Below are 15549 nucleotides of genomic sequence, written 5' to 3'. Positions count from 1 at the left end.
ACTATCGCTCCTGTCCTTTCACATAGGACTGCCAGTCATTCAGTGAATGAGGTGGAGTGCTGGAGATCTCTTCCGGTAACTACCTGCATTCACTGTGAACAGGCAGCCATTCAAACATGAACGACTGCCTGTTAAGAGTGGCCTAGCACAGGCCCACGGTCGCCCTAGTAATCTCTCAAAAGGGCAATTACGGACAAGTGGTGGTCCATGGAAACACGGGAGCAGACAGGGCAAGAATTGCTCACTTGGCGAAGTCTCTTGGTTTTTAACTCTCCTAAAAACCAAGCAAGTATTAGTCTATGTAAACAGGCAGTTGTTAATTGGCTTTAAGTAGCTGAATACACGACCGTTTAGTAACTGCATGTGGCATTGACTGCGGCTCCAGTGCCGATGTACAGCAGGGCTTCACCTGAGACATTAAGGTATTAACATGTCCAAAATAATGGTGGTAAAGCATGTAATGCAGAATACTGAGGACTCACCAAGCCCCGACCCTTCACTGCAGTCAGGACTGGGGGTCCGGCCGTCTTATTAACTACGGTGGCCGACGTAGACTGTCTTTGCTCTCGCTCTTCATCTCTTGCTGCTCTTTCTCCCCCATTAATCTGCTTCTTGGTTTTTCAGAATGACAGCCCTTTCCAAGGTGGAGTTTTCTTCCTCACCATTCACTTTCCCACAGATTATCCTTTCAAGCCCCCTAAGGTAAGTCGAGTGGGCACTGACCATCGTGGGGAGGGCACGGCCAGGACAAGTCTACACAACCAGAGGAGGGTAATAAAGCGGCCGCACTGATGTCTTCCTCACCGCCTCTGGGGTCACTAATGCTGTTCTTTCTCCTAACAGGTGGCATTTACAACCAAAATCTATCACCCTAACATTAACAGTAATGGCAGCATTTGCCTGGACATCTTGAGGAGCCAGTGGTCCCCAGCTCTGACTGTATCCAAGGGTCAGTAGGCAGTGCTCACCCATTCTTCCGGGTTTGGCTATCTTCGCACATCTGAGCCTTACATTTGGCGTATACAGGACTGTGCAAAAGTCTTGGGCAGGTGTGGAAGAAATGCTACAAAGTAAGAATGCTTTCAGAAATAGAAGGGTTAATAGTTTGTGAACAAAAGAGGTAAGTAAATAACATCAATATTTGTCGTGACCGGCCTTGGGCTTCAAAACAGCATTAGTTCTTCTAGGTATACTTGCACACAGTCTTTGAAGGAACTCAGCAGGGAGATTGTTCCAAACATGTTGGAGAACTGAGCACAGATCTTCTCCAATCCTTCTGTCTCTTCATATAAGATCCCAGGTTCTGCGGAGGCCGTATCATCACTGCTTTCTATTCTGCTAAGTAGATCACATTGTGACTCGTCAGTCCAGAGTACCTGATGACATTTTTCTGCACCCCAGTCCCTATGTCTTCTTGCATAGTAGAGTTGCTTGGCCTTGTTTCTAAGTTGAAGGTGTGGTTGTTTTAGCTGCAATTCTTCCATGAAGATGACTTCTGACCGGACTTTTCCGAACAGTAGATGGGTGTACTGGGTCCACTGGTTTCTGCCATTCTTGGCTGATGGCAGTGCCGGACATATTCTGTTTTTCAAGAGAAGCAAGCATGATGTGTCTTTGATCTGCTGCGTCTTTGATCTGCTGCACTAAGTTTCCTTGGCCGACCACTGTGCCTACGCTGTCCGTTTCTCTGTGCTTCTTGCGTATCTTTACGTATCTTTGCCTGAGAGAGACCTTGCTGATGCAGGATAACTACCTTGTCGTGTTGCTGTGCTCAGTCTTGCCATGATGTATGACCTGTGACAGGAAATTGTCTTCCACAACCTCGCCTTTTGTAGCGGAGTTTGGCTGTTCCTCACCTAGTTTGAAGCCTCCTACACAGCGGTTTAAGTTAAAGGAGTTTTGTCATTAGAAAAAAATCAATACTCGCCTATTCCTGTCCAGGCAGCCTTCTTACCGCATCTTCTCCTGGCTCCTACAGTCCCCCGGGTCACATCACCTCCAGCCGGCTGGATCCTCCTCCTGTTTTGGGGTGTCCATTAGCTGCAGTTCACTTTCTGCAGGGCAGGAAATGCTACGAGTGACATAGCGTTCACTGCCTAGCAGGGGGAAATGCTTTTTCCCGGCAGCCTGCTTTTAGCATGATTGATGTATTGCTAGTGTTTCATATAGTACGTGATACACTAGAGGCAAGACATTGCGCATGCGCAGTAGCACTAAAGCGGGCTGCGGAGGATTCGGCATTCCCTGCTAGGCAGTGAACGCTACGTCACTTGTAGCACTCACTGCTTGCAGGAAGTAAACTGCAGCTAATAGACACCCCCAAAACAGGAAGAGGTGATGTGACTCGGGGGACCGGAGGAGCCTGGGGAAGATCGGTGAAGTGAAGATCTGGTAAGGAGGCTGCCTGGGGAGGAATAGGGAAGTATAGAATTTCTTTTTTTTTTTTTTTTGACAGGACCCCTTTAATGACTGTTTTAACCTACATATGACTGATGATAACGATCACCTGTTTGGTATAATTGGTTAATCACACACCTGACTATAATCCTACAACATCCCTGACTGTACAAGTGTACCTAGAAGAACTAACGCTGTTTTGAAGTCAAAGGCCGGTCACACCAAATATTGATAGGATTAAGATTTCTCTTTATTTTGCCTTTTTATTAATTAACAAAAACAAACGAGCCCTTCTATTTCTGAAAGCATTTTTATTTTACTGCATTTTTTTCCACACCTGCCTAAAACTTTTGCACAATGCTGTATGTTTGAAAAAGCTTGCATCATATACATCAAACATATCTGTAGGCCCCTCTTTGCCTGACGGAGGGCGTCTTATTGGCCTCTTAGATACTTTCTACTGTATAAAGGAACTCAGCAGGCTCCTTTCCCATACAGAAGGCTACTGCAAATATATATGTTGTAGAATCTGCCTGCCGTACGCCTCCAACAAGACACCCTATATGCAGAACCTTACATTATATGGTAGTTCTGAGCTGCTGCCAGTACATATCTTCCCCAATGTGATGGGTCCCGTACTTCACCTCAATACAAAATAGTTGAACCCAACATAATGCAAGTTGGAGGACCCTGCCGTCTGTATGATGGGTGCATGAAATCAACCAGAGTATTCCTTTGTGTCACCGATGCATGCAAGAATGACCATCGCAGCTCGTGTGCTGCTGGCAAGACCAGATCTGGCAGGCGACACGTGGATGGACCAGGAGCATCCAAGTGTTTCACTGGATTTCAGTTTTGTACACGTGTGTTGGGGCTACTGATTATAACGGAAGCCAAAACACTGCGATGGATTTGTCACACTACCAAAGGTGCTCACTAGGCCCCTCTGCCTTATAACTGGGTCTGTTGGGCTCCATCAGGTCTGTTTGTTAAATGTGAACATCGCCTTATTAACCACTGTATGGCCAAGGGAACTCTCGTCAAAATTGTAAGACTGCCTTTGTAGCAGCCAATCAGAGCTCAGCTTTTGTTACCACAGCAGTTTGACAAATGAAAGCTGAGCTCCGATTGGCTGCTGCAGACAACAAGGCAGCCTTACCTTTGATAAATAAGGCTCAAACAGTGTCTGTGTACAGAATAAATGGCTGCAGCAGATATATTTGTCGTATCTAAATCAGTCATCAGTTTAGGATCCTGTTTCTTATTACTATTTGGCACACTTACATGCAGTATTTTAAGTCCTCTTGCTATTTTTCTCTTCTAGTTCTGCTGTCTATCTGCTCACTCCTGTGTGACCCCAACCCAGATGACCCTCTGGTGCCAGAGATCGCGCACACGTACAAGGCAGACCGGGAGAAGTACGTACAGCTTGGCTTTGTTTCTATTCTGTGTAGTCTGTATTAGGGAAAGGGTGTCCAGAAAGAGAATTGTCCGTCGGTCACACAGTGCCGTATACCCAAGTCCTTCTGTAATGCACCGTGTGTAGTAGTGCTAAAGTGAACCCCTGATCACTTACCCCTCAATGCCACTTGTTATCTTGCCATGATAATACTGGCCTTCTCGGAGTTCAGGCAACTTATTTTCCGCAGGGAACGATGGGGAAGGTAAGTATAACGCTCACATTCAGCATGTCAGATGTCTTTGAGCCCATACGTTACAGATTCCCTTTAAAACCAACTCCAGACATAACTGATAGTGTTATACCTAGTGCGGGGCCTGAGAGGGTTCCTGAGTCAGGAACACCACACAGAATCCAAATGTTTCCGTCAAGCATCCCTATTGTAACCAAAGGTCAGTCCTGCTAGTAATGTTCCTTTTACATTGCATAAAACCTGCTGTCTAGAAAGTTAACGGTTGGAAACTTTTAATGCTGTTAAATTACAAATATTTTCATTTAAATACATGGTGTTAAGAGGAAAAGACTGCAAAGATGTCCAGAGCCTGAGTGGTATTGAGCTGCAATACCAAGCACAGCCACTACAAAACATGCACGTCACTGTTCACACAGTGTGGAGGATGTGGTGCTTGTCGGAGCACTGTCACCTCTTCAGTAGCTTCCCTCTGATCTGACACTGATGGGTTACAGATATCAAACTTCCAGAAACCCCCTACAAGACATTATGACTTTCTTGTCTAGGGGGCTCATAATTTCATCCTTTCTAGTTTCCATTGCCCCCCGACAAGCAACATGACCTAATCTTCTCCACTGCTTTAACTTGATGAACACGAAGCTCTGCTTTGTATTTGCCAAGCTTTAAAGGCTGTGGACACTTTTGTGGCTTTTTTTTTTTATTTTTTTAATTAAATGCATGTATTTAGGGCCAACAAACACCTTTTTGAAGTGGTGTTTAATTAAACCTTTTGCACAATTTGTCTTCTGCAGCTTCTACATATCACTGTATATGGACGCTGCAGTCCGTCTCAATAGGAAATCATCACTGAAGCTGCACTGGCGGCATAGTTTCCTTCTGCATGTTCTTGGCGGCAAAAAAACATCATAAATTAGCTGATAAAAAGCGCTGGGGATGAGGGCTGGAAATTAAGGGCCCCTTTACACGCAACAATTTATCATCCAGTTAATTGGTGGATCATGCAAAACTGATCGTTCAATGTAAACACGGCCAACGATGAGGAATAATTTGTCAATTAGTTTTATGCATAAAAACCTGATGATTTGCCCGTATAAACAGGCAGTTGATCATATAGGAATGGAGACATGCGACTGGGATGATCTCCGGCCCACTCTATTCTTGCCCCTTTGAGAAAGCGCAGGAGCGATTTTATCATTGGGGTGACTATTGTGCACTTAAGCAATAAGTTTTAAAGGGACCATTGGGCATCAGTCCAGCACACTGACGGATCTCCTACGGTCTCCACACGGTGATATGTAGAAGCTGAAGAAGACCAACAGTGCAAAATGTTTAACTAAACCCCAACTTTAAAGATCATGGTCATCCTAAAATACATGCATTTAAGGGGGCGGGTAGGTTTCCGAAATCAGTTTTGCACTTAAGGCCTTGGCACTACATGTGTCTGCTGCTATACGCATGTGTATAGGAGATTGCCTTTGTTCTTGGTTTGCACTGACAAGTTGTCCTCTTCTCCATTTGCAGGTATAACAGACTAGCACGAGAATGGACAAGTAAATATGCAATGTAACACACTCTAAATAGCACAGCCAGACTGACAGACTGGAGAGGGTAGAGGCCCTCCCACTTCTCTTGTTTATCTTCTTGTGCCAACATGCCCGCAATGGTTTTTATAGAACACCGACCAACCAAAAATAGAGCAACTCCAAGGATGCTCCCGCCCTTTACATTCAGCTCTCTGCAGCCTGGCTGAGGAATAGTCACCCATTCTCACATCTGCTGCTGTTATAATATTCTCCTTCTACGCCTGAATCCTATGGGCTGAGAACCTTTGCCCCCCTCCCCCTGTGCACTGAAATGCCCCCTCCCTGCTTTCGAGATGCTCATATCACCTTACTCCCTTCTTTAAATAACTCAGGACATAGCGGTTTGTTTGGGAAGGGTCCCGTGATCCTCCCTCCTCCCCCCCTTCTGTAGCCCTCCCTTTCCCCCAGTCCAGAGTAGCATGGCTGGCAGCTGCTGTTGCTGGAGCAAGAGAAGACTTTTGTGGAAATCTGAGGAAGATCAAGTGTTGTCTGAGTCTCCAGGCCTTTTATTCAACCGTGAAGTCATCCTTGTCCCTTTACCTTGTCGTCTTTTATCTGCATGGAGTAGAAGATCCGAATTGTAATACTCAACGGTGTGCAACGTGACTCGCACGCTATTGGTACTGTTTGCAGGGCTACACTCCACGTACTGTCTTTCTCCCCCACGCCCTAATGAACCGTGCTCGTTACTTTGTACGGTCCAGCGGGAAGGACGGTGGTACTTTGTATCTTCCAAGCATCTCGTAGAAGTGGATGAACCCGCCGTGTGTTCTAGTTCCAGATCGTGTAGCAGCCATCGGTGTTACTTTTTATCATCACACACTAAATCATATCATTTTGTGCTTTAGTAGTACATTTAACTCTTTGGAAGCGCCCCCGTTATTGTAAACCAGGCTAAACGGTGCGTATGTAGGGCAACCTCTCCATGGGGGTCATCCAGGACTACACAAGGGGTCTGCTAAGTTTTCGGAAACTGTCTTGGTATTGCAGTTCAGCTCCATTCGCTTGAACGGGAATGAGCCGTAAGGCCGGGCAGATCGGAAACGCAGCAAACCTTCCTTTCCCGATAGGGAGTTTTTGTATACAAGCACGTGTCCATGCAGGCTAGTCTATGGACAGGATACATGTATGAATCTCTGAATGTATCTCATTGCCTATATGTATGTAACGAAGCATTGTCATATTTACGGTGACCAATGGAGTCCCTCGGTATGTTCATACGCACAGCTTGATGGACACGTGAATGTAAATGGTTCCGGTACCCTATGTGATACGTGCGCTCTGTTTTTAATTTTTTTTTTTTTTTTAGCCTCGTTTACAACGTGAATTAAAACCCCAATTCTAACCGAACCCCAAAATGAAGGTCGCTAACGGAACAGGTCTTTCACCATCCATTGTGAACCCCTCATTCACTGTCGGAGGAAAAGCTTGCAGACCATACCGGTAGCGCAGTCACAACGCACCATGGAAGCAGCCAATGCAAGAGTCCCAATTATGTTTTCTGCTTCAGTGATGCCGTTAACCTCCCCCAGTGAATCTAGAAGCTGCATTCTGTAGCATTTGGTCTAGCTCCCAATATGGCCGCTTCCATGGTGCGCAAGCAGCCGGTAGTCTACATTAAAAACGTGCGACTGCAATGTGTGACGGGCAGGAGAATGTTTTTCAGCACTGTGAATTTAGCTTTTGTCCCAGCCTACCTCACTTTCTGAACTCTGGGACAAAATGATCCCTCCCTCAGTGGGGCGGCTCTGCAATGTTTGTGTCTGAGAGCAGAATTACTGTACGGCATATTGGGGTCTCTACAGGCTTCACCGAAGAGCGTGAACTGTTCAGCGGTTATTACATCCGGCTTCTAACAATTACAATGCACTGTCCAACTGCAGAGGATCTCTAGTACTAATGTTACATTGTATTCTGTTCCTGAGTATCTACTAAAACTTGCACTGTGTAACGATGCCGAGTATCTGTATACAATGTCTATGAATGTGCTGCACTGAATTACATTACTGAGAATTGGTAACCGTCTCCCTAAATTCCAGCTCTGATCTTGAAGCTTCATTACCAGCTCTAAGGCAGGTGAGCAGGACAATATCATGTTAAGCAAACGGTGGCCCAGGTGAGGGGGCAGCGATTCTTATGGGTGTTGGAACCCTAATACCTCATGGGGCGTATTGGAAGTATTGACTGTATGGGCCCTTTATTTAGGGTGCTTTCACACGGGTTAAATCAGCCCACATAACACATCACAGGGTGCGGTAAATTCTGCACCAAAGTTGGCTTTCAATGTGGCAATGGCAAAATAGCTTAATTTTGCTGATAATTCTGCATCAAAATCCGCAGGTAGACTTGCAGGTTTTGTAGCAGAATTCTGTGAATGCACCCTTCACCCAGAAAATGAAGACTGCATTCTAAAAGTGTACATTCACTTTCTACCACTAGAGGTGGTGTTCTGGGGTTAGCGCCCATCCTGAGATTTGCCCAGTGCTTTGGCTTTTTCACTGTTTTTTGTTTTGGGTTTTTCCCCTTGCACAGCAGTGATCTGGCCACTGACTACAGGGAACTGCAGCATGGCCCCATTCCAGTCAGTAGGTGGCCGTACTGCACTCCCGGCTCTGCAGGTCATACTTAAAGGATTTTAGTGTTAAAACAGCACTTTGGGTTATCAGAGGTTAAATGGGTTCAACGGGACTTGTACTATTGGTGACCTAACCTCAGGATCGGTCATTGATGATCAGCGAACATCCACTGCTTGGGATGTCTGCTGTGAGTGCAGACAGCACTGAAAGCGGATAACACTGTCCATAGTGCAGTGGCCTGGTTTGGTACTGCAGGCACAGCCCCCTTTAAATCAAGATGTAATCATGAGTATCTTTGAATCAGCAGGAGGAGCAAGGGAGATGTGGACAAAAAAAAGGAAACTCAATGGAAAAGCAATTAAGTTGCAGTGCCTGGATGGGACGTGATGTGCTGATCGTGGTGGTGCTTCCACCGGGCCGTGCGGTATTCTGATACAGCAGATAATACGTCTCTCGGAGTGAAGGCTGGCAGGATGTAATGCATTATAGCAGCTTAGCAAATCAAGGTTGTATCGATCAGCTCAGCGCTGGTGGAGTCCAAGCCGCAGCGTGGCAAATGGTTTACAGCAGCTGTGACATAATGCAACTCCAGACCAATGCTGGAAGTAATGCAGAGTTACTCAGCATTCTGCTTAGTACTAACCTGTAGGATGATCATTAACGGGCTGCTCTGTAAACCTGCAACCACCGCTATTCTCTAGAAGCGGTAGAATCATGGGATTGTGCAAAAGGTTACTTGATAGAACACATTTGGGGGATGATGGTGACGGCCGACGACTATAAATGTAAGGATCACTTCCCATAACTTATTTATTCTTATGTTTCTATTTAAACGCACAGTTTCTGTTTTCCATAGACCGGTGTCTGTATTAAATGCTTCTCGTTCTTCCTCAATTGTCTCCTTAGACTATTCCTCAAAATTTGGTAGTATTAAAGGGGTTGTCCGGGAGTAGAAACAGGTTGGCCTTCTTCCAAAAACTTCTCTGCAGCTGAAAGCCATTCACTTGTGAGGTTGAGCTGCCCTGCCCGACCCATCCTGTGGACGAGTGTGGCTGTGCTCATGGAAGAAGGCGGACAGATTTTTCTAGGCCTAGCCAAATCCTTGTTGTGGAACACATGCAGCAACTACGTACAGTACAGTGTTATCACTCTAGATCTACAGCAGATTTTTTTTTTCCCAGAAGTGTTGCAGATTTTCAGATTTCATTCATTCCAATACAGTGGATGAAATTGACTGCTAACTTCCACACGTAACACATCACAGATCTCATGGCGTGGATTTCTTAGCGCGGATCCACAGCATGATTGTTAGACTAATTGTTACTATGCGGTTGTACCAGCGGCCATGTGTGGAGCACTACCTGCCTTCCAACAACCATGATGCAGGGGCCTTTTTGTGTTTGCGGTCACAAAACAAAGACCTCTACTAGTTGCACTGAGCAGAACTTGTAGAACAGCAGTGGCTTCTATCGTCTGCTACAACCATGGTCTTGGAGTAGGACAAGCCTCTGTAGAGGGGTGCGTTCACACTCTGCTGATTGGATGCAGATTCTGGTGCAGATCTGCAGGAGATTTCACCAATTCAATTGAAAGGGTGAAATCTGCTGCAGGTTTACAACAAAATCCACAGCAAATTGGCCTTGTGTGAACGCACCCTGAGGAGTCTCTAGGCACATGCATTTTAATAATGGTCTAAAATAACAAAAGGACGAATTCTTCTCCTTTTTAGGCTGGGTTCCCACAGGACTGAAATCTCTAGTTTTGGCCGCACCGAAAAAACGTGAGATGTCCGCGGGATAAGTGCTGCTTCAAAACCTGCGGCAGTTTGCCGCAGGTTTTGGAGCGATTCGGCTGCCGGCGTTCTGTTGCGGCTTTCCCTCCCCATAAGGAGGGGTGAAGGCGTAACGGAAAAAGATTACATACTGTGGCTGTGAATTCAGTGCCGGCACAGCGTGGCTTTGTTGCAATGGATTGGTCGCCCCTGGTAAACGACTTTTGTAAGATCTCGTCTACATGGCTAGCTAATCCGGGGATTAGGAGCCGTGGGTGGATTTGCCGTCCTGTGTGAACACAGCCTTACTAATCCCCTGCTACAGTGTGTCTGCCCACCAGGCTCCAGCGATGATGTGGTAGATTGATGCAAGTGACCAGCTCCAGCAGGCATATGTTGTATTGACAACCGCACTAGATTTAGGGGAACAGGGAGATGGTATTACTACTTTGGTTTTGTACAGCGGTTTATGTGAGCCCTTTAAAGCCAAGCGCTGTCATCAGGTCCCTTAGGGATCGTTCACACATGCAGAATATTTCTGTAAGACTCACCGAAAGAAGCAGCCTTGAGCTTTTTTACATGGGATGACTGTCAGATGCATAAGCGTCCACCAGCCATCTCACGGACAACCAGCTGGCTCTCCTGTGCTTACACAGCAGCAGTAGTCGTACAAGTGAATGGCAGTGGTGCCGACCGGGATTATGCAGTCTGCCTACATTCACAATAAACAGGAGTCTCCTGGCAGTTGCTTGGTTTTTAGTTCAGCTAAAAACCAAGTGACTTGATAAAGAGTGATTTTCTTCAGTCCCTGAAGGTGGCTACAAGACAATTATCTCCTAAATTTGCTCTTTTCAGCAATAATTGCCCCCCGTGTAAAGGCACCTTTTTAGGTTACTATTAGACAAGCACTTGTGGCTCCCAGTAATTGCTGGGCTAAATCTGCCAACACAAGTGCAGCTCGGCAACTAACACTGATGCGCGAGTGTTGGCGGCACTTGTGTAATGGCACCCTTGCTATGCTTTTGTTTGCCTTGTGTTCAGTGTAATCTCTTGTATATGAAGAAGTGGTCTAAGAAGTCCCCTTTTTTTTTTTTTTTAACATTTTTGTTTCCAGCTTCTCGTCCGTATACCGTTCAGGGGAAGGACAGGTTGCAGTTTCCATAGGTGTTCACATCCACAGTTAGGTCAGTCTTGTTTTCAAACTTGTAAAGGCCGTGTGATTTTGTAGGAACATAGCAGCTGTCCATCTAACACCGCCGCCATCGTATTAATGGCTGTAGGTTTGGGGGGTAAAACTGCTGTATTCTGCCACCATTAATTCTAAAACCAAACGGTCTGCCGTGTGGCCAATGCTGGCAGAAGTGGTAGCTGCTACAATGTTTCTTTACCCCTAAATGGGTGCCATGGGTAATTCACACCACATCCTGGGGACCGCTTAATGTACACAAGGCTGTGAATGGACATGATGATTGCCATAGGCATGTAGGGCACAACCACATGGGTGGCAGTGTGCCAGTCTATGAGGACCATGATGGGTATTGAGGTGGTCTTGTTCTTAAAGCATATTGTGTAAGGGAGGGGGGGGGGGGGAACTAGCAGTGTGAACCTCCCCTACTACAGTAATGTAGTGCCAAGAACATTAAAGGGGCCTTTACACAGGAGAGAATACTATGCTGGCAAAATCAGGCGGCATATGCAGGTTTTGATGCAGAATTCTGCATGGTAGACGTGTAGTTTTTGGGGGGTTTTGCCGTATATTCTGCTCTGTGTGAAAGCGATGTGTGCAAAATCGGATACAGTATTTTTTTTTCCTTTTTCTCCTCAAAATCTGATGTTAAATGGTCTTGTACAAAAATGTCAATCATATATTTATTTATTTTTTTAAATTGGCTAACCAGAAAAAATGATAAATTTGGAAGTTTGGGAGACTTCTAGGCCTGTCCGTCAGACTGCTGTCAACCAGCCTTATGAAGAGGCCTTGAAAGCTCATGTATATAACTTTGCTGGTTAGACAATAAGAGATCACCTCTGATGCTCTTTGTCTCTCTCTCTCTCCTAAAAGAATGCTACCCCTGCCCATGGGATGTCTGGTATGGCTGAGCTGCAGGTCTAGACAGCCCATGCCCGAGAGTAGGGGTGGTTCTGGAACAAACCTAGACCGCTTCAACCTACCTGCAAGATATGGCATAAGTGTCTGGCAGAGCCCGCACCCAGGATGGGCGTCCTGCAGCCTTGTCCTAGATCAGTGTGTTTCTGTACTCCTATTACAGGTACAATTCAGCAAAGGAGTACATACAAGTCCCAGCGCCATATTAATGGTAAAGGGGTTCAACGCTTCTCCAGCACTGAGGTGGTGGGCATACAGCAAACCTCATGCAGATGGAAGACTGGTTTCTACAGGAGCGGGCTTGTCTTTCTAGCTGCTGACCTTTTGGATATACAAGTGTGTAGGAAAACGTTTCAGCTCCTGACTGGTCGTCTGTGATCGGTTGGGTCTTCCTTCACATGGCAGTAAAAGTGTCATGGAAGAACTTCTTCTAGTTCAGACTGGTATTTGAAAGACTGAGGAGGTACAAGTGTGAAAGTGGCCTTAGGGACCTGCCAGCTGGGACTAAACTGTGCCGCAGGACGTAGCTGGGGAATTGCACACAAGTACATCAAATTGCAGTTCGTTGTGCAGTTTATTCCATCCCACTTACAGAGATTGTGCTAAGATATAGCACAAAATAGAGGATAACTTTATGATCGATGGGGGTACAAAAAGGTCTCCATATGAACGCGGTGGAAGTTGTGCATGCGTGCCACTCCATGAATTGTAGTGGGGGTTCTGGAAATTTGGAAGTACAACCGCTTGGAAATCTCTAGCCCTCCTAAGAAAAACGAATGGAGCTGTGGCACAAAAGTGCAGGTTCTACTCCATTCATCCAGGGACCTTTTGGACTACTCTGGTGGGGGTTCCAGCTGCAGGACCCCCCACTGATCAATCTCGAGAAATCAGTTGTCCAATATCTTGTGGATAGGGGATGACTTTTTAGATCTTGCCACAACTCCTTGAAGTCTTTTCCAAGCCATGAAACGAGCTGATCACTAGCAAACAGTGTGCCATAATGTCTACGCTCATCCTATGCAATCCCTGGTTTGATGCTCTGTTGCCTACGGTGCCCACAGTGCAGGCCTATAAGGTGGTGGTACCCTCAAAAGCTAATGGTCAAGTATTTTTTTTCTTTTTTTTTTTTTTTAATAGGGTGCTTCCCATTCCCCCTCTTTCAAACGTGTTTGTTTTCTGCATTGTAAATACCTACAGCTACATTTCTTTCGACTGGGGTTGTTTGCAGTGTATTGTTCCACTGATGTGAGCTTAAAGTGGTTCTATGAGATAAGAATTTTTTTGGCTTCCATAAACTATTCTACCCTTGTCTATAGGTTGTGTCTTGTATCTGCTCTGCTTCATCTGCTCTGCTTCATCCCCTCTAGCTGCAGTACTAGCCACAGCCAAGAGTGGGGCTGTTTTGTTGCAGGAAGCAGCCAGCTCTGTACAGTGTGCAGTGGCTCAGGTTGGTAGTGCAGGCTGAAACACATTTACTTCAATAGTCTGTACAGTGACTTGGGTTGGTACTGCAATGTACAGAGCTGTCTGCTTCCTATAGCAAAAGTGGGATACCCCATATAAAAAAAATAAATTATATATATCATACCACAACTCTTTTTTTACATATTAGGAAGAGATGGACACTTTCAGACACCATGGACAAAATGGGAACTGGCAATGCTATAGAAACAAAATAATGTATCACTGTCCACGGTCGAGTCATTGTGGATATTCTGTATAACTTGGTTGGCCCATGCATGAAAGGGGTTGGAAAGTAACTTTTTTGCAGGGGTTGTCCCTTCCCTCCTGCTACTCGCTTGGCAGGTCCTGCAACGCGCATTACACAACAGGAGGGTGATCTTGAGCACAGGAGGAAACTCCTTCTGGGGGGAAAGAAGTGTATTCTCCATTCTTACACCTGATGGGAGTGTAACTCAAAAGACAAAAACAATAAAGCTATTTAACAAGCCATTTCAATGTTTTCTTATGAATGTTGACTGTAACATTGTGAATCACTTGTCACTGGAATTGCCTTTTAATGTCTTGTACATTTACCTTGACGAATCTTGGGGTTCAACCCTGCTGAAAATAAATTTAGCCAAGATCTATATTCTATTAGTTCTCAATTAATTTGGTGCCATATGTAGCTGTGTGTTGGGCAGATCCACTAGTCCAGGAGCGGGGAGCCTGTTTTTGGTCCCTTCTTGCCTCTTAGTAAGGTCAGTTTTCATGAATGGTTGTGATTCCTGAATTCCCTCCAGTGATTCTGCATGAATTATTCCTCTCTCTGTCATCTCTAGGAATGACCTGTGAATATCATGTATCTTCTGACCTCTCTTCTTGGGTTGCAGAGGCCTCAGCGATGAAGGATTGGCTTGGATTATAGTTTTCTGCCAGATTGTGAATTTTTTTAACTTGTGCCTAGATAGATATGGGATAAATAGATAAAAAATTTTCCCTTAGGGACCTTTTACACGGGATGGAATTAGGACGTACCCAAATCCAAAGGTTTTACTGTGGATTTTTAATGTGGAATTGCAGGCATGTTTTAAGTCCTTTTCAATTCCGCATCAAAATCCAGAGGTAGCATGCGGATTTTGGTATAGAATTTACCGCGGCGTATGGCTTTTTCCATCCCGTGGGAAAGGTCCCTCAGGCATTATGCTGTGGACAGAGTACCTGTGATGTCATACAAAATCGCCATGCAAACCCATATGTGATAAAATATCTTGCTAGGAGACCCGGACATTCCTTGATCGGTTTATTATGAAAATTGACCTGGATAAAGATTATGAAAAACTGTCAGTTACTCATAGGAACCAATCACAGAGCAGCTTTCATTTTTCAAGAGCCCTATGAGGAGTGAAAGGTGTGCTATGATTAGTAGCTGCTGCCAATAAATACAGTTCTTGCTTTAAACAGTTCCATAAATCTCCCTCTGTCTGTTGAACAATTACACTGGTCAATAACGGGGCTGTATCCATAATGTCAAGCTGGGCAAATGCTTTTGACTCTATGGCACAAACGTTCTCAATTGGGCAACTGCAATGGCCAGTGTGCTCAGCCGCATCAGGTCCCTCACTGTCGTCCTTCTCTCTCCATAAAGGATGTCTAAGCAATTGGGCTCTGGGTTCTGACTTGTGCCTGACCACTGACTACTTTGCGCTCCCTGATTACTGTACTATGCTGTTGCTTGCTGCCTGGACCTTGTTTCTACATCTGTATTGCCAGCCCTGACCATTGCTTATCTATCTACTATTCTCCGGTTCATGCCATCAAGTACCGCACCTTGGCGCTGTGTAGCATCAGCAGCAGCCACACCACCAGGACTATCTGTTGGAGTGACAGCAGGAGCACTCCACAGCAGAGACCATATCCTGCTTGGAAGGGTCAATGGTGAAAATTGGGGTTCCCCAGGTCCTGCCTCCACAGCCCAAAGCCAAACTGGTGTGTGGCAAGGTGAGTTCACGTCTACCTACCC

General features: G+C 45.6%; 1 protein-coding gene across 1 annotated transcript in view; it reads left to right on the top strand.

Annotated features, from left to right (window-relative positions):
• Positions 1-14178, top strand: part of UBE2D4 (ubiquitin conjugating enzyme E2 D4 (putative)) — a 30894-nt gene extending 16716 nt beyond the window's left edge. Inside the window, exons 4-7 of the mRNA XM_066593167.1 lie at positions 625-702; positions 844-949; positions 3722-3815; positions 5571-14178. Of these exons, the coding sequence (XP_066449264.1) occupies positions 625-702; positions 844-949; positions 3722-3815; positions 5571-5616 (324 nt within the window). The 3' untranslated portion in view covers positions 5617-14178. The remainder of the gene's footprint in view (positions 1-624; positions 703-843; positions 950-3721; positions 3816-5570) is intronic.
• The last annotated feature ends 1371 nt before the right edge of the window (positions 14179-15549 follow it).

This window comes from Eleutherodactylus coqui, chromosome 2 (genome assembly GCF_035609145.1).
Source record: "Eleutherodactylus coqui strain aEleCoq1 chromosome 2, aEleCoq1.hap1, whole genome shotgun sequence".
Lineage (NCBI taxonomy): Eukaryota > Metazoa > Chordata > Amphibia > Anura > Eleutherodactylidae > Eleutherodactylus > Eleutherodactylus coqui.
This window is presented reverse-complemented; position numbering and strand designations above follow the sequence as displayed.